General features: G+C 42.1%; 1 protein-coding gene across 1 annotated transcript; it reads left to right on the top strand.

Annotated features, from left to right (window-relative positions):
• Positions 1–345: 345 nt before the first annotated feature.
• On the top strand, positions 346–12,838 carry GPRC6A (G protein-coupled receptor class C group 6 member A). The gene is made up of 6 exons (XM_075497333.1): positions 346–539; positions 2,180–2,483; positions 4,382–5,209; positions 8,058–8,270; positions 9,700–9,823; positions 11,718–12,838. The coding sequence occupies exons 1-6, from the start codon at positions 346–348 to the stop codon at positions 12,836–12,838; spliced, it is 2,784 nt and encodes a 927-aa protein (XP_075353448.1).
• Positions 12,839–13,061: the final 223 nt, after the last annotated feature.

Below are 13,061 nucleotides of genomic sequence, written 5' to 3'. Positions count from 1 at the left end.
ACCAAAATATTTGCCATGTGTTTCAGATAAGGTATAATAAACTTCGAACACAGCAGAACAGATTTTATGTCCAACATTTCCTTTTAAACTCATTTACCTTTCTCCCTCCCTCTTCACTCTCACACCCCTGCACCTCACATTTTATGTGACAGCATTGCTTTAGTACCTTTAATAAAATAGCCTCAGCCAGTGAAGCAAACACAAGCACCTTATGAGGTGTGACTGACTTCTGAGTGCAGCCCTTTTTTCCCTTTGCAGCTGTTTATAGATGACCTAGGAGCCCTTGTTGGCCCCGCAGCTCGCTTAATTGACTTAAAGCTGGTAGTGAGCAAGGGAAACAGAAACATGGCATTCGTTAGCTTTCTGATCCCCTGCTTTGTGATCGGCACTGATATCGCTTTCTCTTGCCAGAACACTGATGACTTCGTAGGCGCCAGTTCTCCGGGGGACATTGTTATTGGAGGCTTGTTTGCAGTTCATAGCGAAATGCTGCGTCCGGAAGAATATCCCATCAAGCCAGTAATTCAGAATTGTGCTGGGTGAGTAATACTGGAAATTACATATATAGCAAAGAAGAGATCACTGACATGGGGCATGTACTTCTTATACTAAGATCAGCAAAATCTGGTTCTCCTGCATTTCTTAGTCTTTCAAAAGACCTTGGACATGACATAAATTGTGCGTAAATTAATACAGAATGACAAAGTATGGCAAAGTTACAGTAAAAAATACTGTGGCTGCCTGAGGAAGGGAATGAGCATTTGATCCTGTTTCAATCTTCATATATAATCAAATAGCTCTGCAGGTTTGTGCTGGACAATCATTTAATTTCCATGTAAATGCTACTTTGTTGCTATATGTCTGAAGTACTCTGCCGTGCAGTTGTTCGTTATTTGTTATGAAGTTGCACCTACCTGATTTGAGCACAGGCAGGCTGTTCCATTTTACCTAAGCACATATCAAAGCATGTCCCCCACCACTGAGGATAGCTCAGTTGTAATCTATGATAGTACCTTGCTGACTAGATTGTAATTATTGTTATAATTACTGTAATCATTACACTTTGTATTGTAATTGGGACATTATGTTACAAGATAGACTATATATAAACACCATGTCATATATGCATTCAGGTTCAGACTGTGCATCAGAATATTTATTTTATTGGCTCCAAATCCTACTGTGCTTGAAACATCCATTTTTCTGGAAAGAATGCAAAGGAAACCTGGTGAAGAACTTCATTTTAAGTACATAATAAAGCTTTCCTAAGCCCAGGAATTACAAATATGCATTTTCTTTAATTTTAATGCAGGTGCAAATCCTCAAATTTTATTTGAATTTTACATGCAACTTAATCCCACATCTGAATCTAATAATCAGCTGGACATGCAGGTATTCATCTGAATTTATTTCAAAATGATGACAAAGTTGATAATTTTGTCAGTCTTCCATTATTTTTCTATAGAGTCATAAATTGTCTCAGGTTCATTTGAAATTTAATTTAGTTTGCAAGATTTGTAAACTTTAGAGAAGCGTGCCTGAGAGGAGGGTTGGTTGTAATGCAGACATTTTGCGCTAGCACAGTTCTGATTAAGCATCTGTTATAATATCCACTGGAGATAAGGGGAATAGCTGTACTAACTTCATCAGGTTTAGAGAGGATTTTAGGAACATTGATGCAACCACTAGAAGACCTCCACCTCTGAAATATTTTCTTCTATTCTGAAATATTTAGTCCTTTCTTTTCTTTGTTTCATGCTTTTGGTGAAAGTAAATACATTTTTAAAAAAGCTTACTGGGCAGAGGAAGTAAATTGGAATAGCTTCGCTGAAGCTATTCCAATTTGCAAGATATCACTTGCAAATTTTCATGTAACATGAAAATTAATTTTTTAGTACCAGGTTTTGGTTGTTTTTTTTTTTTTTCCAGAAAAACACTTTTATTCAGGTACATCTTAAGTTTTGTGTTTATTTTGCGTAGTCTCCCATTTAGGTGAGACAAAAATATACGGTTTCTAATCTTTTGTACACTAAAACCCAAGCAAATGACACAAAACATACTATCCATCACTTCTTTTCAGCAGTTGTCAAATTATAAGGGATATGCTCAAAATGGACTTTGCTTCAGCCTTGTTCCCAGCAATGTTTTTCTAAAATAAAACTTCTGTGTTTCCTGACAGCTTCGAAGTTCAAATTTTCCTTCAGACACTTGCAATGATACATGCTATTGAAATGATCAACAATTCAACACTGCTATCTGGAGTTACTCTGGGCTACGAAATCTATGACACATGCGCAGAAGTTACAAAAGCCATGGCATCTGCTCTGAGGTTCCTGGGTAAATTCAATTCTTCGAAGGATGTTGTAGAGTTCAAGTGCAACTACTCGGACTACATCCCGAGAATTAAGGCAATCACTGGAGCCAGCTACTCGGAGGTGTCAATGGCAGTTTCAAGGCTGTTGGCTTTGCAACTAATCCCACAGGTAGGTCTGAGGGAGCTATTTCATTTTGGACAGAGGGTCAAATTTACCATGCTTAGAATAAAGGTGCGGCTCTAATCATAGGGATTGCAAAAGCCACATGTTTGCTACGGGGCAGGATTCGACTCAACCTAAGGACATCAGGAGGGGTGGGATTCAACTCCAAATGGAGAGCTTGATTCACTTGCCTAAACAAAGGCAGTAAGGGCTATTTTATATGCCCAAGGCATGTGCCTCCAAGGCATGTGCTATTTCAGGGTGACACTGGGCTCTTGTCAGCCTGGCAGCACCATTAGTCAGTCCTGCATGGCTGTGCCAGTTACTCTAGTGTACCTCGGATGCCACTCAAGGACTTTATTCAGGCAACCAAGTTACACCCGCCGTGTCTAGTCTGGCTGGTGGTGAATATGACAATACCTAATCTCAAACTGGGGAAAAAAAAAAAAAAAAAAGACAAAATCAAATTTGGCCAGAAATTTGGAAATTATCTCCTGCCTGAGATAGGTTGGATTTTGGAGTCCATTTTAACTATGGACAGGGAAGTGAGGAATCCTGCTCCAAAACACAGTAACACTCCTGTTACTCTTCAAGCAGCTATGGAAAAGAAGGAATACAAGTCTAGATCCACACTGGTCCTTCCCAAAGCATCCTTCTCTCTTTCTGACCTCTCTAGGACTAGTACAGTCCTACACTTGCACTTAGGCTAGTGCTTACATTTCTATTTTCACCACTGTAAAAGAGTTGGGGTCAAGGCCAGGACCAACAAAGAAAAAGGAGATCCACTTCCACACCATCCTGTGTTGCAGGTTGAGTTGGGCAATTTGACACAAATTACCTTACTGCACAGTAGCAACAGAGTAACCAAACCTGCAAAAGACACAAAAGCCGAAGTAAACGTAACTTCTAACTGAGTCTTTTCCTCTGCCATGGTAAGAAGTAATTATGACCTCCAGCTCCACCACAGGAGCAATATAAGTATGAAAATTAAAATGCCACACTTGAACATAATCAAAAGACAAGTAATGAAACAATCTGCATTGGGACATAGAGATGGAAAAGGTGACCCAGCAGATTTTTCTCATCAATAGCATCTGTAATCTTCTGACAATAGTTAAGATTTGGTGTCCCCTCCAGACAGGTGACTCTTACTTTGGAAAGCTTAGATTTATTTTTTAAGAACTGTCAAGCGATGTATGAAATATAAGTGTAGGGAAAAAGCCCTCCTACAAACAAATAGAAAAGGATTAAAACCAAAGAGATTTAAATAACAATGTTCCCTTTACCTTTTCCTAGCTACATTCACAAGGAAAAGGTAATAAATCTTTTATATGAAAGAATCATAGCATGCTGTAGTATTGGTTACTGTTTTTCTGGGAGGTTCTTCTAACAGACTTAATGATCCTTTCAAAATGTAGTAATTAAATCTTGGAGAGAAAATACGTATGTGAGTGAACCATACTAACATACTCAGTGATAGAAAAATACTGCAAAACGTAAGGGTACCAGCAATTTGAATAATAACACAAACAATACTTAATGCCTCCAATGTTTTAAATATTGTTTTGACTAGCATGTTGATGGTATCTGAACAGAGTAAAACAAAATCCTTATACCAGCATAACTGTCATACCCATTTTGAAAGGTTTTATTCTCTGCCCTTACTGAAGTAAGTAATTACGTGCATGAGGATGAAAATAGTGGAAGCGGTACTGGGCATGAGTCTGCATCCGAATAGCGGGGTGAGGGAACCTGCCCCACTTGGCTGCACCTTGTTGATGTTCAGTCACAGCAGGAGGGAGCCCTGGGTCAGGCTGGATGAAAGAGTAATCGTGGCAGTTTTGGATCTCTTGGCATCCTTTGCAGGAGACCTCTTCCGTAACTGAATCGTTTGCTCTTCCTAGGTCAGCCCTGCATCATCAGCTGAAATCCTCAGTGACAAAATCCGGTTTCCTTCTTTCTTCAGGACTATCCCCAGTGATTTCCATCAGACAAGAGCAATGGCCCACTTGATCTGTGAGTCTGGGTGGAATTGGATTGGAGTAATAGCCACCGACGATGACAATGGGCGCTTTGCTCTGGAGAGCTTTGGGGTCCAGGCCATGGCAAACAACGTTTGCATAGCTTTTAAAGAAATGCTGCCTGCCTACCTCTCTGACAACACCTTTCACACCAAAGTTGATCACGCAGTTGAGAAGATTGTCAAGGAGACCAGAGTAAATGTTATTGTTGTCTTTATGAGACAGTTCCATGTGCTAAAACTGTTTAAGAAGGCAATTGAGAGGAATGTAAATAAAATCTGGATTGCAAGTGATAATTGGTCGGCTGCAGTCAAAATCAGTACAATTCCCAATATCAGACAGCTGGGGACCATTGTGGGATTTGGATTTAAAAGCGGAGACATCTCCACATTCCAAGACTTTCTGAGAAAACTTCATGAAAAGCCCACTGACAACAACAAGTTTTTACATGAATATGTTATGCTTTTGTCAGTCTGTGCACACCTGGAATATCATGATTTTCAAACGTGCATTTCAAACCAGTCCCAGGATGATCTATTGCAAAATGTTGAAAATAAACATCAGATCTGGAGAGATGATTTTTTGAACGCCAACATTGAACCAGGATTTATCCATAGCACTATACTTGCAGTCTATGCCATTGCGCATGCCATTAAAGGGCAATGCAAAGACAGAAACTGCAAGGATCACTCTGCCTTCACCCCCTGGGAGGTATGATGTTAATTCTTTCAGGTCTCATTCTCTCTGCAAAACTTTCACCTCATTTTTGCTCCCACATTCCTGGGTTTACTCGCTTGGTCCTTTTACTAAATGACTTTTTATTCCTGTTCCTGCCTTTCTTCACCAACTGAAATCACGGGCTATGTGCTGGAGCAGCACTATCTAACTGCTGCAGTGCTGAGAACTAGAATCCAGTTTTGAATCCCTTTTTTTGGCCCGTGTAGACACAGAAGCTGCTGGTGCTGTGTCATGGCTGTGTTCTGCTGTAGATAGAGAATGATTATTGCATTTCACATACAGATAGCTAACTGATTGTGAGTAACTGCATACCCACCATCTCCTCCTTCATGGATACAATAGCAATGGCTGTAAACACATGGCTCCACAGGTGCAGAAGGGATCTTTAGCTGCTGGGCTTCATTAGCTACCCTAACACTTCCCCCATCAACTTCAAAGAGCACACAGAGTAGGCACCAGCTTGGATGAAGGCTCCAGTCTGTAGGCTCCTTGCTGGAACGTCTTGCTAGCTACTCATGTGGGATAGAATAAAAAGCACAGTCAATCTACAGTCGACTTATCAGCTGTTCAGCTACTAGTGGTTGGTCCTGTTGCTGCAAACCACTGTAATACACAGCAACGAGTGCTCTTGAGAGATGGGGATACTGTGGGATAGGAGCATTCACCAAAGAGTTTCACTTTTCTTCTCTCTCTCACCATTGTCTCTGTTTTGTCTGAATTCAGGTATTTTCCTCTATAATGAATCTTTACTTGAAAGTGAAAATGCAACAGACTATTCTTCTGTCTGATCTTGATTTATACTGAAGTGACTGGTAGGAAAATTAGACACAATCTTTAAGATGGGTGAGGTACTTGTTATCAAACTCTACTGGGTGGGAAAAGAAGAGGAAAAATCAGAGAAGTAAACCTGACCTGACCTTTTACCCAAGAACCTGCTCAGGAGTATTCACTTTTACACACTTTTACTCAGAGGATTAAACAAAAGTTCATTTAAAAGTCAAACAACCACTGCAGCACTCTGATTTGCTCTGACCTCTTATCCTAGGTCAGGGCAGGTCAAACCAAGATAGGAGATTTGAAAAAAAAAACCCAGTAACAATCAGACTCTTACATGAATTTGTAAATGCAAATGGGACAAATTCAGGACTGCTCTACAGGGGATGCAACTTTATGGAGCTGCATTTACATCATTGCTGAATTAAATCCAAACCACCCAAACTAAAAGTCCTGTTAAGAGGCTAAGACCTCACGAAGAAAACTGAGACAGTTATTCCCCCTGTGCTGTTTTCATAATATGTTTCCTCTACACTAAATTTAAACCCTCTAGAAAAGGACATATATACATGAAGGTTAGGATTCAACTAATCCATACCACACGTCTCCACATACAGAGAAACAACAGAGTCATTGGTGTTACAGACTTTGCAAAAATAACCGTCACTTACAGGAAATGTTGCCAATTATTAGCCCCTTCTGTCTGAAGCTCAAGATGTATTCAAAAAGCTCTGTTGTTCCCACACTGTTAAAGAAATTGGAAAAGTGGAGAAGAGAAAGATTAAATGACTAGCCTGAGTATATATAATAAAAAAAATTCCTATTCATTCCCACACAACTATGCAACATCCAACTCAAATGCAATATTGGTTAGAAGCACACTGGTTCTTCATAAACTGGTAGAGATGCAGTGAAAGTATATGAACTCTCAAAAAAATTACATTATACATGAAAAAATGACATTATGTATACCAGATGTGTTATATACATGTATTTGCCAAAGCCTACTGAAGTAATATACCTGTCGGTATGTTCATTAAATGCTACAAATATCACAATGGATCCATGTAAAAGCATGCTTTTCAGAGGGCAGTAAGTTCAGCCTTTCACCAAAACCTTGGGGTTTTTTCCTGTTAATTAACCACTGATGCCAAAAATCATTAGGCTTTCACAAGGATAAAGCATTTGCTTCAGTTAAGAACCACAGTAGCTAATGAAAGTCCTTCTATGGTGTCCCCATGAATTGGGAGTGGGTTATATGTGCCTTGACCTGTCCTTTTCCAGATTCACATAGAAATTTTTGATCTGGCTGTTTGCGATGAGGGAGACAGAAATTGCCCCCTGTTGAACAGAATGGGTTGCAGTATGAAGCTGGACAGTTGCCTTATCAAAGCGTGCTTGTTCTGATATTTCCTACGATCTATCGCATATGGCCTAGCTGTTTATTGCCATTGTGCCACTGATCACTTCATCTGAGCAAACTGGCATGTATTGTTCACGTAACACTTCTGAGTCTCACCTTGCAATACACAATATCAGTCAGAGTCACAGCTGAAAACAATGTTAGAAATTTCCAGGCACCCTGGGGGAGGTTACTCTGGAAGCAAATCTTGCCCAGATTGACTCTGGTGACAGTAAAGTAACAACAGGAGCATGATTCATGGTCGTTCTTTACAAGAAGGGGAGTTCCAAAAGGCTGTTAGTTCTTGCAAGCAAAAAATCTTTTCTTTCCCATCTTCGAACCAAAATTTTCAAGGCTAGGAAAAAATACTAACATGAGTATTTGTACGCATTGCATAGAGTTAAGAAATGACGATTTTTTTATTAATAGATTTTTAAGGTCAACAGGATTGTCTGAATAATGTAATTCTGCACAGAATGTCAAATTAAACAGTTATAAAGATGCCTTTTAATGTTAAGATTTCTTTTACTCCTAAAAAGTAACATTTCTTTTTAACTTGGTATTATCATACAGATGTTAAACTATTGAGTTTATCACACTGACACGATACTGATGTATGTTGTTTTTCCTTATACTTATGTTCAGCTCCTTGAAGAACTTAAAAAAGTTACAATCATTGATGATGATAAAGAAATCAAGTTTGACTCCAAGGGAGATATGAGCACCAGTTACGATGTACTTCTTTGGAAAGAAATTGATGGCCACATGGAAATCACCACTATGGCAGAATATGACCCAGAGAAAGGTGACTTTATCTTTGAGAATGAGGAGAAAAAAAAAGAATTTCTGGATTTAAAGGTAACTTTTAATTTGTTGACATAACATGTGAAATTTGCTTCATGTGTCTTCTTCTCCCTCCAGTATTTGCAACTGAAAATCTCTCTTGTGGTTTCATATTGTTCTTTTAGAGCAAAGATTTCTCTCTGGGTTTATTTGACCACCTTCATGCACCCTGAGAACCATGTTAGCCTGTGAGCAAGCTCAGTGATTTGAAATTGAGTTATTTCTCCAGAATGTTTCTAAGAGGTCTACTAAGATAAGCAACAGAAGTTATGTCTGTCCTAAGGATGCTATTCCAGAATCTTGAAAAGGGGATTTAAAATAAAAAATGACTATGTATAAAAGCCCCCTCTTTTACGTAACACCACCATTTATTTTGTACATGAAGACTCATATCTATTGACTTTACTGTTTAAAAAAAAAAAAAAGAAAAAGGTTTTGTTGATTATTTGCTCCTATTAGAGCTGGGGTCAGCACAGCTACAGGAGTCTGAGGTAGGTGGCATCACCTGGAGCCCTGGCGCTGGTGTAGACAGGACTAGTGGGTGGCCCCGGCCAGTTCCAGCTGGGTAATCTGTCATCTGTGCATGGGTGGAGGTCTTGGTTCATTGTGCAGCTCCGTGCTGCAAAGTATGCACCAGGAATGGGACGGGGAGAGGCTGCTTACTAGGTGGGCGGAATTCGAGTCTCAGCTGATAGAAAAGGCTGAGGACAGAAGAAAACCTCAAATCTTGTCTCTCTTTGTGGCACTGCCCAGGATGGCAAGGAAATGTCTCCACCTCCTTGTGACCACCATCCTGAAGGGAGAAGACATAGTAGTGTCCCTCAGGACTGCTTCTCCATTTTACAAAAAATTGTCTTTGGAAAGAGGACCTGAACTCAGACCTCGAGAGAAGGTCCTGATCACACGCCCCAGAGTCGTGCTTCACGACTCAGGGATGAGCTGCCGAGGGTCAGGAACGTTGGAGCTGCAGTGCAGAGCACCTGCCCAGGTGTCTCCCCGAGTCCAGGTGTCTCCACCAGGCTCAGAGTGGCTGAGCAGGGTTTCAGGATCTCACTTGTGAAGCAGTCCACTCGAATCCCCCACCAGATACTTCTGAGCTTTCTCTGGAGCTGATCCTCAGCAGTCTAAATCCGAGGTTCTAAGCTGGATGAGACACTTTGATCTGGATTTTAAAGATACAGACAGTTCCACTGATTGGCATTCAGGGCCAAAAAATAAAATTATCAGGTAGATAATGCCCCATCCTGTCACTTGTTGAATGTGTGGAGAAAATACAAGAAACGTGGAGCCTACAATGCCTTTTTTCAGCAAAATTTTCAGATTCCCTTAAAATAAGTTAGATACAAAAAGAGTGCAAATTGCAGAATTACTGGAGGTTTATTTTAATGGTTCTTGGTAATTAGTTGGGCCCGAGCTGATTTTTTTTGTTCTCTGCACACTGCAGAAGGTTCAGTCAACATGTTCCCAGCACTGCAGGCCAGGCCAGATGAAAAAGGTTACAGAAAGTCCACACACATGCTGCTATGAGTGTGTTTACTGCCCAGAAAACCATTACAGCAATCAAACAGGTAAGGAACTGTGATCCAAATAACGGTTTATTTAGATATCAATACAGTTGTTTTGTTTGCGTATAATGTGCCTTGGCAACCTCGGGTATAACTTTGGAATGGGATTAAAATATTTGTTTATGCTCAGTTTCCCAAATATGACGGTTTGGCCTATAAAACTTGGTTTAAGTGCTTTTTAGAAGACCAAACGTAAAGCAATTAGATTTTCCAGTTGACTAGGATTATCCTTTGTTAGGATGGAAAGTCTGGCTTTGGAGGTGCCTTCCAGCCCAAACCATTCTATGAGTCTATGGAGTTCAAGGGCTGTGTATTTTGCCTACCAGCATATTTTCTGTCTTACCAGGGAGTACTGTGAAGTTTGATATAACTGTACAGTAATATTTTCTAGTATCAAATCGGATGTGTACTTTACCACTGGTTCATTTATAGGTTTGAGCAAAATTTTTTAAAGAGGAAAATTAAATATGGAGGAGAGAGATGGAATTAAGAAAACTGCGGTACAATGTACTTTTAATATCCTGAGAGCAGAAGGAAATGAAATTTTATCTTTTTAATTCAACTAATGGTGAAATTTCTCCAGATCAGAGGATAGGAATTTTAAAGCAAAAGTAACCTTTCAAAGCATAATCTAAAGCAATTCTTGCTGTTGTATTTTAAAAGCTGTCTGTAAAGAGAAAGTTGGGTTTTTTCCTCGTCGAAATGGGTGAGAGAAACATAGTTCCAGTTTCTGCAAGAGAACTGATTTACTCTCAAGTCATTATTCAGGTTTCAGTTCAAGTTTGCCTGTCCAGAGCTCTGGCCAGGTTCTGTATCGCCAGTCAGCGATGACCAAGGCAGTTTTAGGACCCTGCTCATTCTCCCTGTCCCCTCCCTGCCCCTGGCTGCAGGCAGCCCCTGCTCCCAGCTGGCAGGCACTCCTCCTTTGCTCCTGCTGCCACTGCCACCGCAGCCACAGCTGCCACCACAGCTGCCACCACAGCCACCACTGCCACCACAGCCACCACAGCCACCACTGCCACCACAGCCACCTCTGCCACCTCTGCCACCTCTGCCACCAGAGCCACCTCTGCCACCTCTGCCACCACAGCCACCACAGCCACCACTGCCATCTCTGCAACCTCTGCCACCACTGCCACCACAGCCACCACTGCCATCTCTGCAACCTCTGCCACCACTGCCACCACTGCCACCAAAGCCACCTCTGCCACCTCTGCCACCTCTCCACCACAGCCACCTCTGCCACCTCTGCCACCGCAGCCACCACAGCCACCACAGCCACCACTGCCACCTCTGCAACCTCTGCCACCACAGCCACCACAGCCACCTCTGCCACCTCTGCCACCAGAGCCACCTCTGCCACCTCTGCCACCACAGCCACCACAGCCACCACTGCCATCTCTGCAACCTCTGCCACCACTGCCACCAAAGCCACCTCTGCCACCTCTGCCACCTCTCCACCACAGCCACCTCTGCCACCTCTGCCACCTCTGCCACCACAGCCACCACAGCCACCACTGCCACCTCTGCAACCTCTGCCACCACAGCCACCACAGCCACCTCTGCCACCTCTGCCACCGCAGCCACCACAGCCACCACAGCCACCACTGCCACCTCTGCAACCTCTGCCACCACAGCCACCACAGCCACCTCTGCCACCTCTGCAACCTCTGCCACCACAGCCACCACAGCCACCTCTGCCACCGCTGCCACCGCTGCCAGCGCAGCCCCGCAGCTCCTCCTGCCGGACGGCGGCTGCAATAGTCGGAAGCACTCAGCCCTGCCTACTCCCCTTGGCATCCCCTCCCACATTCCTCCTGTATCTCACGCCTCGATAATCCACTTCGCAGTTTATTTACTTCGGGTTTCTAAGTTATCTTCCTTTTTCTGCTTTCAGATATGGATTACTGCTACCGATGTAACAACAAAACCTACTGGGCTCCCATCAACAGTACCACATGCTACAGGAAGACAATCCATTTCCTCGCCTGGACTGACTGGTTTGCTATTTTCCTCCTCTTCCTCTCCGCTTTTGGGGTTGTGCTGGTTTTGTCAATTAGCGTAATATTTACTAAAAACTTGAACACGCCGGTTGTGAAGGCGTCTGGAGGTCTAACTGTCTGCTATATTATTCTCTTCGGCCACTTCTTAATTTTTTTAAGCACCGTCTTCTTCATAGATGAACCCACAGAATTCAAGTGTAAAACTAGGCAAGCCCTCTTTGGCATAAGTTTTGCACTCTGCATTTCATGTATTTTAATAAAGTCACTAAAAATTTTACTAGCCTTTAGCTTTGATCCCAAGCTGCAGAATTTCCTGAAATGCGTGTATAAACCTATTCCCACTGTGGTCACCTGCACTGGAATTCAAGTTATCATTTGCACCTTCTGGCTAATATTTAGGACACCTTTTGTCAAGCAAAATTTCTCAATCCCGAGAGCAATAATTCTGGAGTGCAATGAGGGCTCTGTTGTGGCTTTTGGGATCATGTTGGGCTACATCGCTGCCCTAGCCTTCATTTGCTTCATATTTGCCTTTAAAGGTAGGAAGTTGCCAGAGAACTACAATGAGGCCAAATTCATCACCTTTGGCATGCTAATTTACTTTATAGCGTGGATTGTATTTATCCCTGTCTATGCAACTACGTTTGGCAAATACCTGCCAGCAGTGGAAATCATTGTTGTTTTAATATCCAATTATGGAATCCTCTGCTGCACTTTTCTTCCAAAGTGCTATATCATCATTTACAAGCAAGAAACAAACACAAAATCTGCCTTTCTCAAAATGATTTACACGTATTCCTCCAAGAGCGCAGGCAGCGTTTCTGTTAGTCAGATTTCTTTGGATTCAAAGTCTTCCAGCTCCCGAGCTACTATCTCAGACTCGTGTAAATCTGAGAAAAACTCTGTGAATGGAAACAGCCATTTCCAAGTGCCTGGGCAGAGACTAATAAAAGGGAAAGTTCTCCCTAAAAATAGTGCAAGGACTATGGCCAGGAAAAGACTCTCCAGCATATGACTGGGCAGCGTTAAAGTACTAGGAGATGAAAACCCATCTTTGGGAGCCATTTCTCTTTCAGGTCTCTTTCCCTTTGGCATCCCCAAAGAGAGCAGGCCACATGAAATGCCTTCTCCTCTGGTACTTCAGCAGTTATCCATTACCAGATTTGCAAGGCTTTCCTTGCTCATGGAGCCCAGCCCCTGCTCCTGCGGGCACCATGAGGTGCAGGCCCCTTCAGGGG

This window comes from Mycteria americana, chromosome 3, assembly GCF_035582795.1.
Source record: "Mycteria americana isolate JAX WOST 10 ecotype Jacksonville Zoo and Gardens chromosome 3, USCA_MyAme_1.0, whole genome shotgun sequence".
Lineage (NCBI taxonomy): Eukaryota > Metazoa > Chordata > Aves > Ciconiiformes > Ciconiidae > Mycteria > Mycteria americana.
The sequence above is the reverse complement of the archived record's forward strand: the minus strand, read 5'-3'. Positions and strand labels throughout refer to the sequence as shown.

What these genes read in the sequence shown, in the direction of transcription:
- GPRC6A (XM_075497333.1), top strand. Translation starts at nt 346, where the DNA reads ATGGCATTCGTTAGCTTTCTGATCCCCTGCTTTGTGATCGGCACTGAT. An exon ending in GTAATTCAGAATTGTGCTGG is followed by an intron (nt 540 to 2,179) that starts GTGAGTAATACT and finishes GTTTCCTGACAG; the next exon opens with CTTCGAAGTTCAAATTTTCC. An exon ending in AAGAATTTCTGGATTTAAAG is followed by an intron (nt 8,271 to 9,699) that starts GTAACTTTTAAT and finishes TGCACACTGCAG; the next exon opens with AAGGTTCAGTCAACATGTTC.